We start from the raw sequence: 20,202 nt of genomic DNA, 5'->3' as shown, positions 1-20,202 counted from the left end.
CAAATCTAACTGTTACGCATTGTGCAGGACTGGCTCATCTCAGATGTATGGAAGCATATTGCTGCCACATCGGAGAAAAAAAACAAGTATAGTATAAGTATAATGCAATAACATTACATGTTTCTTGTTAAGATGTTTTTCAAGTTTCTACAAGATATTTTCATGTTATCACGTCATACACACTTATCACGTTATTACAAGAAACTTTTCTTGTTCCAATATACTTTTATTTTGTTATAACGTGAACTATTTCAAATTATAACATGATAGCATATTGTTTTAATGAGAAACTAATGTTCAAATGAGGAAACAGTGTAGGAGAACGACTAAATGGAGGACCTTTGTTCTTTGTCTGTCAGTACTGTCAGGAGTCAGTTCAGGAAGTACCCAAATGCAGACATCCAGAAAAACATCCAGAACAGACAGACAGCAGAAAGTCCAAATGACAAAAGAACCAAAACTAAAAAAAAAACAAACAAACAGAACACAAGACACCAGGCAGGAAACGGAGCAGGGCGCAACACCAAGAACACGGGGATGAGCACAGGAATGACCTCAGACAAACTGACAAGGAACATAGGGAAACACATAGGTGTATACTGTAGCTTGGGTTGAGACATGGGGAGCTTTTGCTGTAATTGAGATTGAGTGGATGATATTGTGATAAGCATGTAGGCCTACGCTAAGAAGGTTTTTAACAAAATCCGCAGGGAGAGACATGTAGAAACAACTATTTATAAGCTCCCCCCATGTGGATTTTATTAGAAAATCTTTCAGAAGTTCAGCTCAAAAAGCACTCAGCAAGTGATACATTTTTATGTGAGTGCTCTGATTAGAAATGTATCTGATCAGTGGGCAATTTGCGGGACGAATAAGCATCCAAAAACATTGATAATATCCCTGAAATGTCCGTAGCCTAACTGTGCTGTGTATTGAATAATCCATGACACTGTCTGTGGTGCTGAAGTAGTATACAGTACCATACAGGAAACGAACGTACCATATTAGTAAATCACAACTGGTCAAAGAATGTATTAAGGGAGGTCTAAAATCTCTTGACTTTGGATCAAGGGTAGGAGTGTTCAAAATAAAATGGATAAAAGCCTTTGTGTCACAAACAGAGTCAATATGGGTTCAAATCCCCAGAAACATTTAAAGAACATTGGAGGGTTGAAATTTTGTTGTGTCTTCAAAATGACAAAATTGCTCTCCAAGTTGTCAAAGTTTCACAGACAAATTCTGTATTGTTGGAGGATGTTGTTTACAATGATGATGAGGATGATAATAATTTTACTTTACATGGCTCCACCTTGTGGAATAACAGAGCAATTACAATGAATAAGAAAACTTCAATAAAAATTGGTATGACAATTAAAAAATAGCTGTTACAGACCTGATGGATGACTGTGGCAGCTTCTTAAAATTTAACTCCTTTAGGTAAAGTTTAATTTACAGTGTTCTTACAGGGAATTCAACTTAATATGTAAAGCAATTCCACCTCCTCTGGTGCTCTTAATACAAAGCACCCTCTCTCACTCACATGTACAGACATGTCCGTCATGCCATAAATATGAACTGGCCAAATACTTACCAGTGACAGGAAGTGTAACAACAAAACTATTAGTTAAAATCTCAAATGTAAATTCTTTATGACTATGCAAAAGACACAAACATCAGAATAAGTGATAATAATTTAGCAATCATGGATAGTGTCATGGACTCTGCTGGAGCTTCTTAGCCCCACCCTCCTGCTGCTCCTCCTGCTCACACCCCTCTGCTCATCCTCCAGTCAGCCCTGCCAGTTTTTTCCCGCCAGTACTCTGTCCACACCCATTTGCCTTCCCCCTGCATTGACTGTCTGCCAATCAGTGACCAGCCTGCTCAGCCACTACACACCTGTTCCTTATCTTCTCATTATCCCCTCAGTATTTATACCAGTCAGTTTTCCCCTGTTGTTTGCCAGATCGTTGTTGGTGCTTATGCCTGCCTCGTATCCCGCCTGTTTCCTTGTGTTACTTTATGGATTAATGACCTGTGCCTGTTTACCTGGTTTGTGTTTTTGCCTGACGCCTCTGTACCTCTGCTTGATAACTTGGATTTTTGGTTTTGACTCTTGCAATGGACTGTACTTTTCTCTACTGAAAAAACTCAGTAAAATCTCAGTTTTTGCCTTATTCCTGCCTCTGCCTTGTGAGTCTGCGTGTGGGTCCTCTCTGTTTCATGACAGATAGATATTCAAAATATGTAAACTGGCCAATTTCTCCAAAGGCCAAAGAAGTACACTCTAAAATTATTAAAAGATATTATCCAGCTGGCAAAACACTGAAAAGGAGATTTGAATTTGAGGATGACCCCTGTTGTATTTGTCTTAAAGAACCTAAAACTACTGAACATCTTTTTTATTCAAGTCATTCACATTACAATTTTGGCAAAACATGAATAACTGGCTCAGTAGCCTATTAAAATAGAAAAGATCACACCATTTGATGCATACGAAATTCTAATTTACAAAGTTAACCTCTCCAAAGAAATATCTGACTTGGTTGCTTATCGTAAACTTTGGTAAATATTACATTCATTCATGTGAATGCAAAAAATCCCAAACCTTAATTAATATGGTTTAAATGAAAACTGTTACACAAATGCAAAAAGTCTGAAAATTTCAGGTGTTTTGACCAAGATGGAAGGTTTGTTTTGCATTAGTTATTCTTTGAGTTGGCTTTGCTACCATATGGGTTTACGAACGATTGAATGGGTCTCAAAATATAATGCCATTAATATTTATTTCCACCATGTACAAGTATTACGGTTTTCTTTTTATTTAAACATGTAGACCTATCTACTTTTTATTTAGATAGGTCTATAGATAGGCTATTTTATTATAAATAGCCTTGTTGTTTTGATTTTGATTTTAGTCTCTGTATGCTTTTTAAGAAAGCAATAGACACATTATACCTACGAGACCTAATATCGAATTGTTCTAGATTAAGATTAAATAAAATAAGCAAGGATTACCTCTTTTTAATAGCCGACATTAAGGACGGTTGCCTCTGTGACGGCCATTAAAAAGTGATAATGGACACCTCAACGGGCATTTTCTCCCTAATACCATGATCACTTATCAAAGAAATAAAAAGTTATAGTATTTATTCATATTTTATGATTTTTGCAATCAAAATGTAAAGTTTTTCCACAAGACACAACTCGGTTTCCCACCTGAGTAATACCTGAGGGTTTACCTAGGCCTACCGCCCCGTAAGGTTCTTATGCAATGAAAACGTTATTAACGTTACTCCAGTAAATAGGACGAACCTTAGATACGACGTAGCAACGGGGGGTAATTTATTGCTAGTCCGCCCTGCTGATGCAATAGAACCCTTTAACCGCTAATAGCCAGAAAGCTAACTTTATGCTAGCTATATTCAAAGTCATTTGCGTTGCGTACGGTTGACAAACAATAAATATAACTTTACAGTAAGTTGAACGGTAAGACTAGCTAGCTATCCAGATATGTCATCGTCCCCAAGACCTCCACTACATGCTTATCACAAACGAACACCTCCCGTGTTACGTTACTGTCGAGCGAGTGGGGTGAGAAATGATTGCTTGAGGTCATGGGGGCAGTGTAGTACCTGTAGCGTGTGGTCCAGTCTCCCTCCCGTGGTGTTCAGAAGATAAGGCGCTGAAGACAACACTCAGTGCAAATTAATTATAAACAGAGGCTTTAACTGCGGCCATTACTTAAATTAGATACAGGCTGATACTATTATGCAGCCAGCGCATTAATTTTGAACGGTTAACAGGCAGTTTCACCGGAACTACTTGGCAGGTGTACAGCAGAGCCCTTGAATAGTTGTTATATATAATAATTATATATAATAATTAGTTGTCATATTATATATAATAATTGTTATATTCTACGGCATTATATATAATAATTATTATAATAATTACATATAATACAGCCCCCGGTGTCGGACCGCTCCACATCACCACAGCAACCGCCTGTCCAGCCTGCTTACCTCAACAGGTGAATTCGCCCCGCTCTGCGACTGCTGAGAGGGCGCCGTCTCCTTCTGGTAGCACGAAGCCTTCATCTCGCTGTCCACTCTTTCCTCCCACCACACTGATAATTGGTGATTCAATAATTAGGAGTGTTCGGTTTTTTAATGCTACCACTCTGTTTTCCTGGTGCCACTGTCCCCGTCATCCTAAAAAAAATCCAGAATATTCTGCCATCACTCCCGACCTCCATAAAAAGGCTCATCATCCATGTGGGCATTAATGACACTGCTCGCCAACAGTCTGAAGTGACCAAGGTCGATTTTATCCACCTTCTAAACTTTTTAAAACAATCTGGCAAATCCATCTTCATCTCCGGCCCCACTGCACCGCTCTCTCGCGGCGACGTCCTTTTCAGTAGAGTCCTCTCCCTTCATTACAGGCTTCTGTCCGCCTGCAGGGCCCATGATGTGACTTTTATTAACAATCTTAATCTTTTCTGGAATCGAAGGCCTCTGCTCAGTCACGACGGAATCCACCCAAATAAAGTGGGCCATCAAATGTTGACTGTCCAGCAGACAGCATCCCCTCCCTTTTCAAGAAGGTTTTTAACTCCACTGGTTCTTTTGTCTTAATGTTGGTCCATGCTTGTTTTGTTTCGGGGTGTTTTCCAGCTCCGCTGAAGCGAGCTACAGTGCAGCCGCTTCTCAAAAAACCCAATCTTGACCCCTCTGTCCTCTCCAATTTTCGGCCTATTTCTAAATTGTCATTTCTATCAAAAGTGCTGGAGAAGGTAATGGCTAATCAGCTGTTAGCTTATCTTGAGAAAAATGATATTTTTGAGAAGTTTCAGTCTGGCTTCAGGCCCCGCCATAGCACTGAATGATATCATTTTAACTGTAGATTCAGGATGTGCTGCTGTCTTGGTGACCTTAGATCTGACTGCAGCATTTGATACTGTTGATCACAGGACCCTGTTGTCACATCTAAATCAGTATGTGGGGGTCAGGGGGTTGGCCCTCATGCTGCTTCAGTCCTATTTGACTGACAGGACTTTCTCTGTAATGTTGGGTAAATTCTCCTCTAGCATGGCTCCTCTAACTTGTGGGGTGCCTCAGGGGTCTATTTTGGGACCGCTGTTGTTTACTTTGTATATGCTTCCTCTTGGGTCCATTTTTCGTAAGCATAATATATCATTTCATTGTTATGCAGACGATGTACAGATTTATCTCTCTCTAAAAATGAACTGTGAGCACTCGCTGAATCCCTTATTAGCCTGTCTGACTGACATAAAGCTTTGGATGAGCAAAAGCCACCTTAATTTGAATGATACGAAAACTGAGGTTATTGTCTTTGAATGCAGAATGTTCTACTCACTCTTTTCATAATTTGAATACCCTCACCACAAATATCAGCGGGTCGATCAAAAGCCTTGGTGTGACTCTGGACACTGATCTAAATCTTAAAAGACAAATTGGCACGATTGTGAAAGGTTCTTTTCATCAGCTTCGATTGCTAGCTAAAGTTAAGCCCTATTTGTCTTCCAAGGATTTGGAGAGGGTCATTCATGCCTTCATATCATCAAGACTTGATTACTGTAATTCTCTTTATGTTGGTTTAGATCAGTGCTCCCTTCGTCGCCTGCAGCTAGTCCAAAATGCAGCGGCTCGCCTCCTGACTGGCACCAAGAAGCGGGACCATATTACACCTATTCTAATGTTCTTACACTGGCTTCCTGTTCATTTTAGAATACATTTCAAAATTCTGTTGTTTGTTTTTAAAATCTTACATGGATTGGCCCCTCGGTATCTGGCGGAGCTGTTAAAAACTCACAATCCAGTCAGAGCCCTTAGGTCTTCAGGTGATCTGCTGCTTGAAGTGCCCAGATCAAGGCTTCAAACTAAAGGCGACCGAGCATTTTCAGTGGCTGCTCCCAAGCTCTGGAATAGCTTGCCATTGCATGTTAGACATGCAGAATCCCTGGGAAGATTTAAATCATCGTTAAAAACTCACCTTTTCTCGTTAGCTTTGGAACCCGTTGTGAGCCAGACTTGACTCTGTGCAATATATGTATGCTCTGTCTCAGGTTTTTTTTTTTTATGTGTAATTGATGTTGTTTCTAACTGTTTGTCTGTTTTTATATTTGTTTCTGTTTTTTTGTATTTTTTATCTGTTTTTATATTTTGGTATTTATCATTCTATTTATGTGGTATTGTAATTTTCACAGTGTTCTTGTAAAGCACTTTGGTGACTTCTGTCTTTTTAAATGTGCTATAGACATAAATGTGACCTTGACCTTGACCTTAATAATTAGTCGTTATATTATATATAATAATTGTTATATTCTACGGCACTGGTGTACATTTATTAACGGACATCCTGCAGCCAATCAGAGTCGAGTATTCATCCAGACCATGGTGAATGAAAAATAAAATATATCTGTGGTACACATAGGCCTAACCTCCGGGAGGTGAAAGACAGACAGACAGACAGATTGCTATTATGCACAGTGTATAGTTGTGTTTTTGTACATTTGTATATGTTTTGCTGTCATACATTGGTGTTTGAGGATGTGATTTGTATAATACTCATTGGACAGGTCATTGTGATTTGGTAGTCAGGTCTCCTCAGAGTTGATCACATCTAATTAGTGGCACCAGCTGATTGATTCATCACACCTGGTAGCAATCTGTCTGTGTCTATATCTGTTGTAGCACTCATGTCAATGGCACTGATGATAGTCAAGGACTGAAACATTTGCTGCTGTTTTTATTCACTTTTTATTATTTTTTGCACTTTGATCCCCCTTCTTTTTGTGCACAGATGTTCTGCATGCAACTTGCAGATTATACAGTACTGCTGATGTTTAGTTTGCCCTGAATTGACTTGAGACATTGGAACTGTATCTTTGAAGGACGGCAGCACATGAACAGGTACCCTATGTAATGGCTTTATACAGAGTGTACTGCAAATGCAAAGGTCCCATGAAATGGTAGTCTTACTCTTTGGGGGGTATTTCTGCTTTGATTCAAAGGCAGAGAGGTGACAGGAAATGAAGAGAGAGGGGGGAAGTGACCTGCAAGAAAAGCCCTCAAACATAATGACATATGGTCACAGTGTACGGCATGCATCTTAACCAAAACGCCACCATGATGCCTCTTAGTACTCCCTTTTGGTAGAGCTTGTAGTGGGGACTTTAGAGTGTAAGATATCAGTCTTACTATAAACAAAGAGGCTCGTAGTTACTACGTAGCTCGTAGTAAGTTGTACTTAGGCACAGTGTGAAGTTACCACTAAAGTTGAGCTGTTTTCTTGGCAATTCAAGTGGCCTTTTCATGGGATCAGAGATCAAGAAAGTTTCCTTTTTACAAACTGTGCTGGTGACTTTTTATCCTTGTGGGTAAATAAATAATGAATTACTTCTGACTTGTAACCCTCTGGCATTTTCAGCTGTAATGAAATATACCTGCATTTGATCCTTTTATGTGCAAAGGGTCTGATGCCGGACAATCCCGACTCCCTACTAGATCACCAAACTTTCTGTTGGTGCCACCTTGAAAGCCGCTCTCTTCCCATCTGCCCGGTTAGCATGAGCTAACACAGCAGCAATGGCTAACATCCAACACAGAGTTGTTAAACAGCCCCAGCAAACTCACTATGACACAGAAACAGCTCGACTCTGTCTTTAAACCTGTTAACAACCATTAGGTAACATAATCCATGTGATGCTAACAGTTAGCCCTGTCACTGTGCCCAGCGCAGAGCTCTCACTCATGCAGCAGCAGCTACAACACATAGAGTCTGTGGTGTGGTGAAGTTGAGTGTGATGTATTTGATGGAACTGACAGTTCAGCCCGCTGAGTAACACCATAAATCACTGTTGTTATGACGGGAAAACTGAATCTGTACAGAGGCAGTAAACTTTGTTAATGTGTAAGCACTGTTTAAAGAAAAGGTTTACACTACTGAATACAAATAAAGGTAAAGTTCACACTACCTTTTTATTGAGCACTAAAAAAGGCAGACTAAATGTCACTGACCCTGTAAAATGCTTAGTTAAACCTTTTATTGATTTGACCTGATCTGGTACTGCCCTTAGCCGTAAACCACCAATAAAACTAAAAACCACTACATATAGGCTAATCAAGTGGATGATGCAGTAACACAGACCTGCAAACTCCAGAGTACTGGAAAAGGTGTCAAGATATGAGACCAAAATTAGGCAGGCAGTCCGGGAGCATTCTCCCCTGGAGGAAAATGTTAGTGATTTTTAAGCGCAAATGTAACCTTCGGATAAGAATACTTGAAAACAACCTCGTTTTAATGAGAAAATTTTTATTGCATTGTGATTATTTTGATCACAATGTCTAAAAACAGCCAAGATGGGCCACAGGATGAACTGGCCTAGGTGCTAGGCATGATCTTAAGTATATACATATATGCAAAATAGACAATAGTAATATTGCATTGCTCTCATATGGCTCTTATAACATGACGCGAATGAGGTTGTCTACTTGTCCCACCAGGATGAACATGCAGTGTGCCAAAATATGTATCCCTCTCTATAAGGTGCAGTCTCTGCTACATCAGGTATTTTATTTTGTATATCATGCCTTGGTGAATATGTAGAATTTTCCAGTTCCTAACCCAAGTCCCTATGGAGTGAATTACTGCTGTCCTATCATCATACCATTGTCTAATTATTGCAACTGCAAAATGTCTCATTATGAAATTGTTCCAATGTGCAAAAGCGATTCTAAAATACAAGTGCAAGTTCTTTTTCAGCCAAGTAATTTCTCCCCAAAACATATTCAGCCACTAATTAAAATACGGCACAGTTAATCTTATTACTATGATCTGTTTGTGGTTTTATAGCATGAGTGTAATGTAATTTCCCTTTATTCTTGTGGGTCAACAGGTTTGATTTTGATGTGGATACCATTGAGTGAGCGAAGCACAAGATTTTGTATTATCTTGGGTTTCTGAGTGGGGTCCTCGATCAGCTGGTACCTCCTCAGTGTCAGGGCTGTCGCCACTTTCAGCTCATTCATGGCAAAGTTCTGCCCGATGCAATTTCTGAGGGAGGAAAACAGCAAAAGTGTGTGAGGTATATGATGATTAACACAGTGCTTTCAAGCAAGAACACAATAGGGCAGCAGCATGTCAGAGTAGTGACATCTCCTACTTTGCACTCAGAGAGATAAAAACTGGTTGTTTTATGATTGACAAAATCAAATCAACAGTCGGTATCAGAATCATTACTTTTAATGTGGATTTACTTGATAGTTCTGTGGTAAATGTGGATATGATGAAGCTCATGATGATCAGTTTTGGTGGGAATCTACATGTGACCTCTGTAATTTAAGTATTTTTCAGTGTGCTGTCACTGGGGCTGTATCGTATCCCTCTAGCCCCTAGGGGGTGGTGTGTGTCTACTTCAAGGTGATTACCTAGAATTTGCTGGAACCACTCTCCCAGCCACTTACTCAAGAGATACAGTAGAGAAGCAGAAGCCAAGAAAATAAATGACCTTGCCCAGATATGATCACTTCTGGCTCCAAACCCCCCCACAAAAACAAAAACAACATGGCGACAGCCAAAAAGATTTGTGGCGAGACAAGATGAAACATGCAGCGACTTGCAGTGTGCCGTTCTGCAACGTTCTAATATGGTTTGATCTTAATGCAAATCATTGGTCTGAACTGGGCTTAATGGTGCTGACTCAATAAACAGTGCTAACAATGGCAACAGTGCTGACAGAACTGACATTATTAACCTTGGGGGACACTGGAGGGTGGGCTCTATGCTTCTGCAACAACACCATCCTGCCACTGAGTCTGGACGGCATTGTCAGCGGTAACTGCCATATGAGCGCAGTGCAGAGCAGCAGTGATTTGCTAGCCAGTGGGATGCTCTCGTAGGGACTCACATGCACCAACATGCACTCCTGGCCGGACTGTCCACAACACTGGACAGAGGAGCTTGGATTACAACACACAGAGAGGTGGCGTAACTTAATTCTCTGCTCAGGACACCATTACTCAGTTAGCTCCTTTAAACTGAACTAATCCTTGTTACACAGAGTTCTTTTACTTATTGTGATCCCTAATAAAGCTTATCACTTTTTATGGTGTAGGTAAAAAGGAGGCTGGCGTTAGGTTACACATCCACATACTGCAGACTTTTGTCTCAACTGAGAACCTCCCTCTCTAGTTCTTAGTGAGCCAGTCACACGGTATCAGGTGAGGACAAACCTTGGCCCAGCAGAGAAGGGCACGAATGCATGAGGCGACCTCTTGGAAACATTCTCCGGTAGGAAACGCAGTGGGTCAAAGACCTGTGGTGACACAAGATTGAAAAAGCAAATGCCAGTAAATCCCACATCTTTAAATTTTTCTAATTTTTCCACTCAGAATTGAACGACTTCTTGCTGTTCATGACATGGTGACATCTGGCACCAGGGCACAACAGATACTGTATTAATTATGTACCAATGTGACGACTGTGTCATGTCTATTATTTGACCCATTTTGTGTCGAAGGAGGGTGCAGGACCACCACAGCAAAGAGAGATCAACCTTTTACTTTTAATTTAACAATTCAATTAATCACGTACACCACGCAGTGAGTGGGTGACAGGTGAACTTTCATATCAGAAACATTTGCTTAGGATGAAATCATCTTGACTTACATCAGGGTTTTCCCAGACAGATGGATTTCTGTGAGTCCCATAGATACTTATTCCAATGTGAGTACCTGCAAATAAGGGGGGAAAAGGCATGTTTGGGGTTAGGATTGTGCAGCGACTGTAAAACAAGGTGTTTTAATACACAGATTTTAAGCCTTTTGACTTTCAAGATCACAAACTTAATGAGATCGAAAATGAAGCTGATCCAGACACCCACTTCTACCAGAACATTAACATGACTTGTGAATATTATTCTGAAGATAAGATCAGTTCTGAATGAAGGGTTTTCCTGTAATCCACTTTAACAGTAGGGATCTCTACAGTAACCTCCCCGAAATTATAGATTACCTTCAACAGTTTCAGCAAAAATTTCATGTAATGTTTGTATATACTGTACTGTACTGTAATGCCATACATGTCCTACTGTGTTGCTGGTTATTGTGAATCTACTAATCAGCTGTTTAAACATCCTACTGTACACCGAAAAATTCTAGATGTTGGAAATAGTTTTTCAAGTTGTGAACAAAAGCCGTCCTGTCTGCATTAAAATGATTAAAATAAAAAGAAGGAAATTATAATTTAAGAGAGCTGTTTATTTATGAGGCATGTAAAGAAAGAACCAATGTAAAATACAGATGTGTTTCAGTTTTGGGAGTCAAACTATGGAATGGACTCAGCGTTGAGTTGAAATTTTGTTGCTCTCTGTTGAATTTCAAAACAGCCTTAAAATGTAAAATGATTGTGGATTATAATTTAGAGTATTTTGTATTTATTTATCAATTTATTTATTTATTTTCTTTGGTATCGTTGATATTCTGGACTATTGTTTGGTTGATAGAGGATAGGCGAAAATACGCATTTGGCTTCAGCCTATTCCTTTTTCGTTATTGACTGTGGGGAAATTTGAATGAAATAATCTTTGTTTCTCAAGATGTATGCAACTGAAATAAAAAATATTCATTTATTCATTCAACAGACCAATATTTAATCTACCTAAGTATGAGGCACAGTATTATAAAGATGCTACTGCCATATAACACATGTATGTTTAAGGGTTTATATGTCCTGTGTGTTGTGTAAGGCTGACTTACTAATACAAAACTAAGGCTATAGGTTGACCTGGACAATAACCAGTACGAGTTAATATTTTACCAGTGGAGTAAAACATATGTACTCAGCAGCTTGCTGTCTTACCTACATGAACTTTTCAAAAACATTAACACCAAACCTTTTGGTAAAGTCCTTCCATCAGGAAAGGTCATGGGCTTTGTTGTCTTTCTGGCTGTTCCTGGTACAGGAGGGTAAAGGCGAAGGGACTCTTTGATGCACATTGTAGTGTATGGAATTTTACTGAGATCCTCCCTTAAAATAAGACACACACACATTAGTTGTCAATATTGTAAGGGAAAAAAAGGGGCAAGCTTAAAGTTAATCCCTAATCCAGCTGTTGTGATACAGAGCGGCACTGACTTGCATTGCACCTTGGGTTTCAACAGGAAAATTACCACTCCATGGTGTCCTTGCCATCCAAGGCTTGAATGATCTCCTCCCTGCACATCTTCTGGTGTTCTGGGTGGCAGGCCAGACAGTAGAGGATGAAAGACAGGCCACTGGCTGTGGTGTCATGGCCCTCAAACATGAAGGTGTCCACTTCTGCTCGTATGTCTTCATCTGATAAACCCTGCTGGTTCTCATCCTGAAGATGATAAATAAGACATAAATAGAAAAAAGCAAAAACTAGGAACAGTCACACTCTTGTATATTTGTAAAGCACTTTTTAAAGTGAGTACTTTACTGTACAATAAAACTGCAGTAAAACTATAATAAAATCGCATAAAGAAAACAAACATAAAAGATATTGGGCCCCATCTTACACTTGGTGCACATTAAAACTGTTGCTGCTAGTGTCAGACCAATGCAACTGTCGATTTCATAGCCAGCGCTCAAACTGTAGAAGTACTTGCGCCCATCTGTGAGCGTGTAGTTCTTAAATTTAGGTGTGGTCAAGAGCATTGTTTGGATAATGCCATTTTGAGGCAGCAGAAAGTGATTGCCCCACTGACCAACAAAAACCTGGTGCAGTATTTTCCTGCTATTTAAAGGGTGCATTATTCAGATAGTAAGATGTGGCTACATGGGTGAGTTCACAATGTTGGTACATGAATGGGTGTGTGAACCAATTCCAAAAAAGTTCAAACACTGGAAATGGACAATGGAAAATAATTTCACTCTCAAAACTTCAACAATCAGTGTCCTCAGTTCTCAAACACTTACTGAGTATTGTTAAAAGAAAAGGTGATGTTACACAGTGGTGAGCATGCCCCTGTACCAACTTTTTTGAATGAGTGTATATTTTCTCAAAAACAATAAAGTCTATCAGGTCTTTATACTGTATAATATTATATATGGCTCGAAAAGGATTTGCAAATCACATGCAATCATGTATTATTTACATTTTACACGGCACCCCAGCCTTTTTGGAATCAGGGTTGTTGATCATTAATGAGGAAAATATTCATTCATTTTCTACAATGTGATCAATGTGCTATTTATATGCTACTTACACAGCGAATCCACCATGTAATTCTAGCTGCTGTGCAGCAATGGTCGGGCCTGGGCAATTTTAGGCAATTTTAGGCAAATTTAGGCAATTCTGAGCAGAGGCAGAATAGGAAGACAACAAGAAAGTTGCCATTACAATGTACATTTTGCATCAGTTGAGGCTTAAACTCACAACCTCTGACACCAAGGAGTATTTTCTATCTGACTGAGCTAATTAGCAAGTAACAACTCATCTGTGGCTTCACAAACTGACTAAGCCAGCCACCAGGATGACAGCAGCTGTCAAGGCAGATTTCAAACTGCTGTCATAAATTCAGTTATCAAGACAAAAATCTGAAAATACACATATTGCATCATTGACAGCATGGAGATGTCATCAATTTGTGTTTAACAATGATTGATTTACTCCATAAGTGACAAACTGATGTGTAAAGATGCTCTATTCCCATTGACAGTAATGGTTCACATGAGGACAGAATTCAAAATGCTGTCAAAAATTCAGTTTTTGATATAAAATTCTGATATTTGCCAAACATCATCTACCATGACTCCAAAATTTTGTTCATTTTTTTCATGAACATTAAAAACTTATTTAGCAAGAATTTGCAAGTATATGTTTACAGTACTGTTTATAGTCAAACATCTTGGTGCACTGTAGGCTCAATTTTTGATAAATCAAAAATCTGTGAGGTCTATTTGTGGAGGACAGTCTGAAGATGCTCTGTAGCAAGTTTGGTGTCAATCAAGCAAAAATTGTGGGAGGAGATAGGTTTAAGAAGTTTTACAGTTTTTGAAAAAAACAGAGTGATGGACTTAATAATGTGCAATAGGTTTAAATATACAAAAGTTTCTTCAGTATTTGGGGCTACATTTTGGTGAAAGTTGTGAAGCTGTAGCACATACAGTCGATTTGTTGTGAATTTTCAAAGTTTTGAACTTTAGATGCTTGCTGTAGCGCCAGCATCAGGACTACTGACTTTTGTTTGCAGCTGAGCAAATCTGGTATAGGACTGGACCTTTGTGCAAAGTTTGGTGATTTTTCGCGCATGGGAAGTATGATTTCCTTGGAGGAAGAAGAACTGTAAATGCACTTTAGACCATGCACTATAGATTGTTTAAATAGGGTCCAGAGGTTGTCAGGTTAGTGTCGAGTGTTCTGGACATAGCATGTCTGCGCCTTCACCGGGTCAAAGGAGGAGTTAGGCACTCAAGTGTGTTTGGACAGAGGAGATTCATTAACATAGCGTCTGTACATTGTTGGCTGGGAAGCAGCAATAATACACCATGTTGACTGTGTCGTTGGGTAACTTATTGCGTGTTACTGGTATTGCCCAGCTAAATATTGCACTTAAAGACGAGGTCATCTTGGACCTTAGAAAGTGCTATTCTGCCTCCACAGTAATGTAAGAAAATCAATCAGGTCAAGAAGGTGTGAGATCGAAACAAACTCAGAAAAGACTTCTTTCTTAGCCATTGAGGTCTTTTGCAGAAACGTTTTGTAATTGTTTTTGCTGTTGTTCGCCAGTGCTCTGGAAAAGTCCCTTGTTTTTTAACATTGGGTTGTGTCGCTAATGTGCTAAGTGGCTAACTAGCATCTTGAATCTCTCCTGTTGGTCTTCTGGTTACAGACCACTACTTCCTGCTGCTTTGAAGAGCTATTTCCTCTTATGCATAACATATGTCCTAGTCAGCTGTTGGCTGCAGTCTTTCGGTGCACTGTAAAAGTCCCTTGTTTTTTTTTTGGTTGTGTTGCTAATATGCTAATTGACTAGGTAGCGTCTTGAATCACCACTGTCTGCTGTCATGAATAATTACTTCCTCTTACACGGGGGCACAACCCATGTCCTAGTCGGCTGTTGGCTGTAGTCGTTGCAGTTTGTTCAAGTGCAACATTTTGGCTGAGACACAGGGGTGCCGTAGCATTGTTCCGACCTCTCATTGTTCCGACCTCTCATTAGTCCGACGTCCCGTTGTTCCGATATGTGATTATACTAGGCTATACTGTACTTGTGTACCATAGAGGATCAGCAACGCAACAAAAGTAGGCTACTGGTCGAGATACAAGTGTCATAGAGAAAAGAGAGTGAAACACCATAACCTCCTGTTATTAACTCTGGGGTCCGGGTTGTGTGGGGAGCTTTCTGTGGTGCTGAACGGCTCCCGGCGGGCGTATTTCTACCTTGATGGTGCGCCATGACCGGCTCTGGGTCAGCTGGGAAAGGCTTGAGGTGAAGCAGGCTCACAGCTTATGTGTTTGCCACTTTCTTTTTCATTTTAACCCACACCATGATCTTTTCCTGACCCTAACCAAGTGTTTTTGTGCCTAAACCTAACCAGACCTTAACCACAGGGCATCGTGATGATTTCGGAACAACGGGACTTCGGAACAATGGGTTTAATGTGGTCGGAACAATGGGATGTCGGACCAATGGGCTGTCGGACCGATGGGCAGACCCCGAGACACAGGCGACGTGATGCTGTTGTCGGTGTATCTGGGCCTTAAATGTTTGTGACTTGTTACCATTGTCACAACAATGAGCAAAAGTGAGAATGTCTAACTCCATAAATCAGTAAACTGAATCTGAAATCACACAACATACTCTTGCTAAGAGAAGGATGTCCAGAAAGTCCAAGTTTCTTTTGGCCTGTATGCGTTCCAGCTCCTTCTCCTCCTTTAGTTCTTCTTTCCTCTTTCTTATGACCGCCTCTTCAAAAGACAAGATAAAAAATATTTGCATACTAACTCTTAAAATAAAGCAACGTGTAAATGTGCAAAATCATTTAAACTGATAGTAGCAATAGTTTCATATTGTCATTAATCAAAGTATGTGTGAAGATCTTACCTGTATGATCATGAGCCACTCTGCATGCTTTTCTGTATCTGAAACCATGTGGGCTAAGGTAGAAAATCAGGTCATTGTGGTATGGAAACGTCCTTCCACGCAAGTTAATCAGATCACTGAGCTCATAAACTGCCTTGATATATGCATTACTTCCACTGAAATGAGAACATAGGCAAACATTGAAAACTTAGTTTCCCACACTCATAATTCAGACAGCTGAAGCTTTAAACTACTAAAAAACACAGTTCTGAACTTGTGAATGGTAGAAAAAAGTTTGTATGGACTCACCTCTCGGTCTGGCAGTTGCTGCTGTAGCTGAAAGCACACTTTAAGACGGTGTCCAGTGTCATAAGGCTCACATGTTCGAACAATTCAAAGGACTCGCTGGTGTTTGCATAACTTTCCCATTTGTCCTGACAACAGAGAGAACAGAGGTGACATCTCTGCAGGAGATGGGAAACACTTCAACACACACATCCAACTTTGGGTCAACATACCGTAAAACTTTAATTTAACACCCATTCTCTTTAACTAGCCAGGTTAAAGGACAATAAAGGCCTGTCTCAATTAAATGCATGGTCTGGTTGCTGAGGTGTTCATTTTTCTATAAGTTCTCTGGATATATAAAACCAGATTGTTGACTTCCCACCTGAGCTAACATTAGTTAGTTGCTCAGATCGCGCAAATAAATATAAATGTTTAAACTTTTGTCAATATGGAGATGCTATACATCGTTAGCTCGGTTGATTTCATTTTACTGGAAGCAGTTGCACCAGAGAAGACTGTAAGTCATTTAGATTTACCTGCATGACGAAAAAACAAGTGGTGACTCCCTTCTAAAGCTGTCATAAAGTCACAATGTGTGTTCATTCCTCGATTACCCAGTAAGTTACTTACATTTCTTTAGTCTGCAAGGGTCCACTGATCAAAAGAATCAAAAATGTTTTTTATAAAAATGAAGCAGAGTGGGGCGTCAGTGGCTTAGTGGTAGAGCAGGCGCCCCATGTACAAGGCTGTTGCCGCAGCGGCCCGGGTTCGACTCCAGCTTGTGGCCCTTTGCTGCATGTCACTCCCTCACTCTCTCCCCCTTTTACACTTGTCTGTCCTATCAAATAAAGGCTAAAAAATGCCCCAAAAATATCTTTAAGACAAAAAAAAAAAAAAAAAAAAGGAAGCAGAGTTGCGATATTCCTTTAACAAGAAAAGGTGGTGTTGCCGGGTGCGGTGAAACAAGTGTCATAACATAACACAGTTAATATTATTCAAAGCCTATTTTTTTATACAAGTAATATCCATACTGGTCCAAATAAGGAAAAGGAATTGAAGAAGCTAATTATAGCCTGGGCTACTAATTGAAGTTTAACAGTATATCATCTAGACGGCCCAAAAGGCTATTTGTTCTTAACATTACTTCACCATTATGGTCTTTGATTACTTATTACAAATTGTTATTTACATGTCTAAACTGTCATATACATACCAACATTGTTTGAGTAGAGTCTGCCATCAGTTTAATGTATGGTTTCAAAACATCATAATGGAAACCTGGGGTCAAGAGCCTTCTGTTCCGAAACCACCTTTGACCATTTGACACCAATAAACCTTCACCTGAAGACAGAGACAGACAATATGTGTGTCAGTCAGTAAAACATCTCTGTAATAAGACAAAATGTACTCTAGGAAAAGGGCAAATCAGTCTTACCAATCCAAGACTGAATAAACCTATACCCCAAATCACCTTTTGGCTCTGTTAGGAAACAAATAAATAAAAAATCTGTTACACTGACTTGTCGTCGTAAAAATGGAGCCAATATTCCTGCAGGAGATTATAAAAAGCACTGATTTGACTACAATTGACAACATAATGGTGAATCATTTCAGTAAAGATTTTAAAAAATGCTCACACACCTGATGTTGCATATACAGTCTTCACATAATCTGGATGTTGAATGTTGAGGAAACAAACAAAGGGACCAAACCACACTGGGAAAGCGTAAGAGTACTGCCTTCCCCATTCCACAATCCTGTCCAGAGCTTTTCCATCTTGTTTAAACTGAAAGAGCAATTACAGGTTACAGTCCTGTAACCTGGGAGGACAATTTGTTACCAAGTGAACATATGTCTACTAACTTACTAATAGAATTTTGGTTTATATTTGATCAGCACTGCCGGGTTTTACCGTTTGATCGGATTTCTGCCGCAGCAAGTGAGCACAGCATCTGGGGTCATTTTGACTTCATGAAACAGGTGACAAGTTTTATGCTCTAAAACCAGTCACCGGAGATTTGATTTCTTTTTTTTTTGTGGGCCACTGTGGGTGCAGCTTATTACATTTTGTTTTTATGTGAACATGCATAACATAGATTATTGTGTTTTTATGTGGTACACTATGAACCTTTCCTAAATGAAGTCATTATTATTATTATTATTATTATTATTATTATTATCATTTTTATTTGAAAACATAATGCCTCCATCATCTTCAAAACTGTAGCCTACTTATTAATGTTTCCTTTCACAGAACTTAGATATGCTTTATGACCACCGCTCCACCCGGCGTTAACAGTGTTTAGGTGTGAGAACCATCAGTGATACCCAAACTGCTGGATAGAAAAGATTTGCACACTATTGTCTGCTGTGTTTCACTTGATTGTGAGTTTTCAGTCCATCAAATTTTCATTAGCAGTTACATGATTCAACTATGGCAGGTAAAAATAACCAATCCCATTCTCGTTCAGTTGGGGCAGGAGGACAATTAAGTGTCTTTTAGCAAGTCACTCACCATGCTCATACTCAGCAACACTCTCTTCACTTTCAGCATCAAAGTGGAGACCGTCTGACTATTTACAGTTTTGAAATCTACAGCATGTGACTACATTTTTAACTCAGAGGATTTTCGTTATTGAACAAGACCCACTGTCAAGTCACTGATTCAGTCTAAATCTGTTAAGAGACTTAGATTGTTAAACTGAATCAATAGGCCATGTAAAAAACAAAGCATGAACTCCATTTGATGTACATTTCAAAGTCCACATTGAGCTGATAGGTACCACTGAAATGAAGACTCAGAGGACTTGGAATTCCATATATCAATAATTTAGGCCTGTGAAAATATAATTATTTTACAAATGTTTTCTTCTTCTCAAAGAAATATATGACCAAGGAACATTTTTTCTCCAGCCCAGAACAAAGTGTCCTAACCGTCCTGGAGGGGCAGAATTTTAGGAAAATGCACTCATGGTACATTTAACAAAATCACACCTTTCATGTTTGGGTTGAGCTCTGAAAAACTTGATAAATTTTGAGCAAACATCTCTATATGTTCAGGGATCCACTTGTTATCACTGTTCAAGTCATCTATGAGAAATGAAAGCTATTTTGTGTCAGTACAAAAATGTCCCAACCGACCCCGCTCTCCCCTACTGAATGGGGTATTATGAGGCATACAAATGGAAACAAAACTTCTTATAAGATACAAAAATGGGGTGAAACACAGTGAATATAGCAAAACATTTGCATACTAGAATGGGAATGGGATTGCTTATTTAAACCTGCCTGTCCATTGATGAGTCCTGTATACTCTGAGAAAAAACAGTGAAAGAGATCTAACATAAAGTGTGCTGAAATATCTTCTATAACTATTTAGCTTTGTAATTCTGTTTTGAAAGATGCTGTTATATAACAGTTACACAAAGTTGCACGTTACTGAGTGCTCGTGACTGACTTACAGCTCTACCATGTCCAAAAAGCCAGTGTGCCGGTGGTCCTGGAAAATCTTCAGTGCCTAGAAGCGCATGTCTTCTTTGGAGGTACAGGATGGTTACTTTATAGACGACAGCAACGAGACAGATTAGCGCAAACAAGTGATGCGTTTGAGGCCAACCAAACTGAGATTTCACGAAAGCTTCAGCTGACTCCATCTCGGGTGAGTCTGTGCGTCGCTGGAGGAAAAACTCTGAACGCAACTGAAGGGGACTTCAGGCTTGTTGGAGATGAACTGCGCCTCCTCTGCAAGGTTAATGAGATAAGGTTGCAGTATCAGGGGGCGGTGACAAAAACACAGTCAGTTTCTATGGAGCTAATATCCTGGCAAAACTTAACAGATTAC

At 39.6% G+C, this 20,202-nt stretch overlaps 1 protein-coding gene across 2 annotated transcripts in view; it reads right to left on the bottom strand.

Annotated features, from left to right (window-relative positions):
- Window positions 1-8,213: 8,213 nt before the first annotated feature.
- Window positions 8,214-20,202, bottom strand: part of LOC125893578 (cytochrome P450 4B1-like) — a 55,630-nt gene continuing 43,641 nt past the window's right edge. The window contains exons 1-12 of one of the 2 annotated variants that reach the window (XM_049584329.1): window positions 19,823-20,193; window positions 18,003-18,147; window positions 17,797-17,841; window positions 17,575-17,702; window positions 16,383-16,507; window positions 16,095-16,249; window positions 15,852-15,958; window positions 12,195-12,385; window positions 11,918-12,051; window positions 10,693-10,757; window positions 10,257-10,339; window positions 8,214-9,078 (exon numbers count right to left, since the gene is read on the bottom strand). In XM_049584329.1, the coding sequence (XP_049440286.1) occupies window positions 8,901-9,078; window positions 10,257-10,339; window positions 10,693-10,757; window positions 11,918-12,051; window positions 12,195-12,385; window positions 15,852-15,958; window positions 16,095-16,249; window positions 16,383-16,507; window positions 17,575-17,702; window positions 17,797-17,841; window positions 18,003-18,147; window positions 19,823-20,014 (1,548 nt within the window). In that variant the 5' untranslated portion in view covers window positions 20,015-20,193 and the 3' untranslated portion in view covers window positions 8,214-8,900. Of the gene's footprint in view, window positions 9,079-10,256; window positions 10,340-10,692; window positions 10,758-11,917; window positions 12,052-12,194; window positions 12,386-15,851; window positions 15,959-16,094; window positions 16,250-16,382; window positions 16,508-17,574; window positions 17,703-17,796; window positions 17,842-18,002; window positions 18,148-19,822; window positions 20,194-20,202 lie in introns of those variants that run through there. The other variant, XM_049584328.1, reaches the window with a different exon arrangement.

Source organism: Epinephelus fuscoguttatus, linkage group LG8 (assembly GCF_011397635.1).
Source record: "Epinephelus fuscoguttatus linkage group LG8, E.fuscoguttatus.final_Chr_v1".
In the NCBI taxonomy this organism is placed as follows: Eukaryota; Metazoa; Chordata; class Actinopteri; order Perciformes; family Serranidae; genus Epinephelus; species Epinephelus fuscoguttatus.
This window is presented reverse-complemented; position numbering and strand designations above follow the sequence as displayed.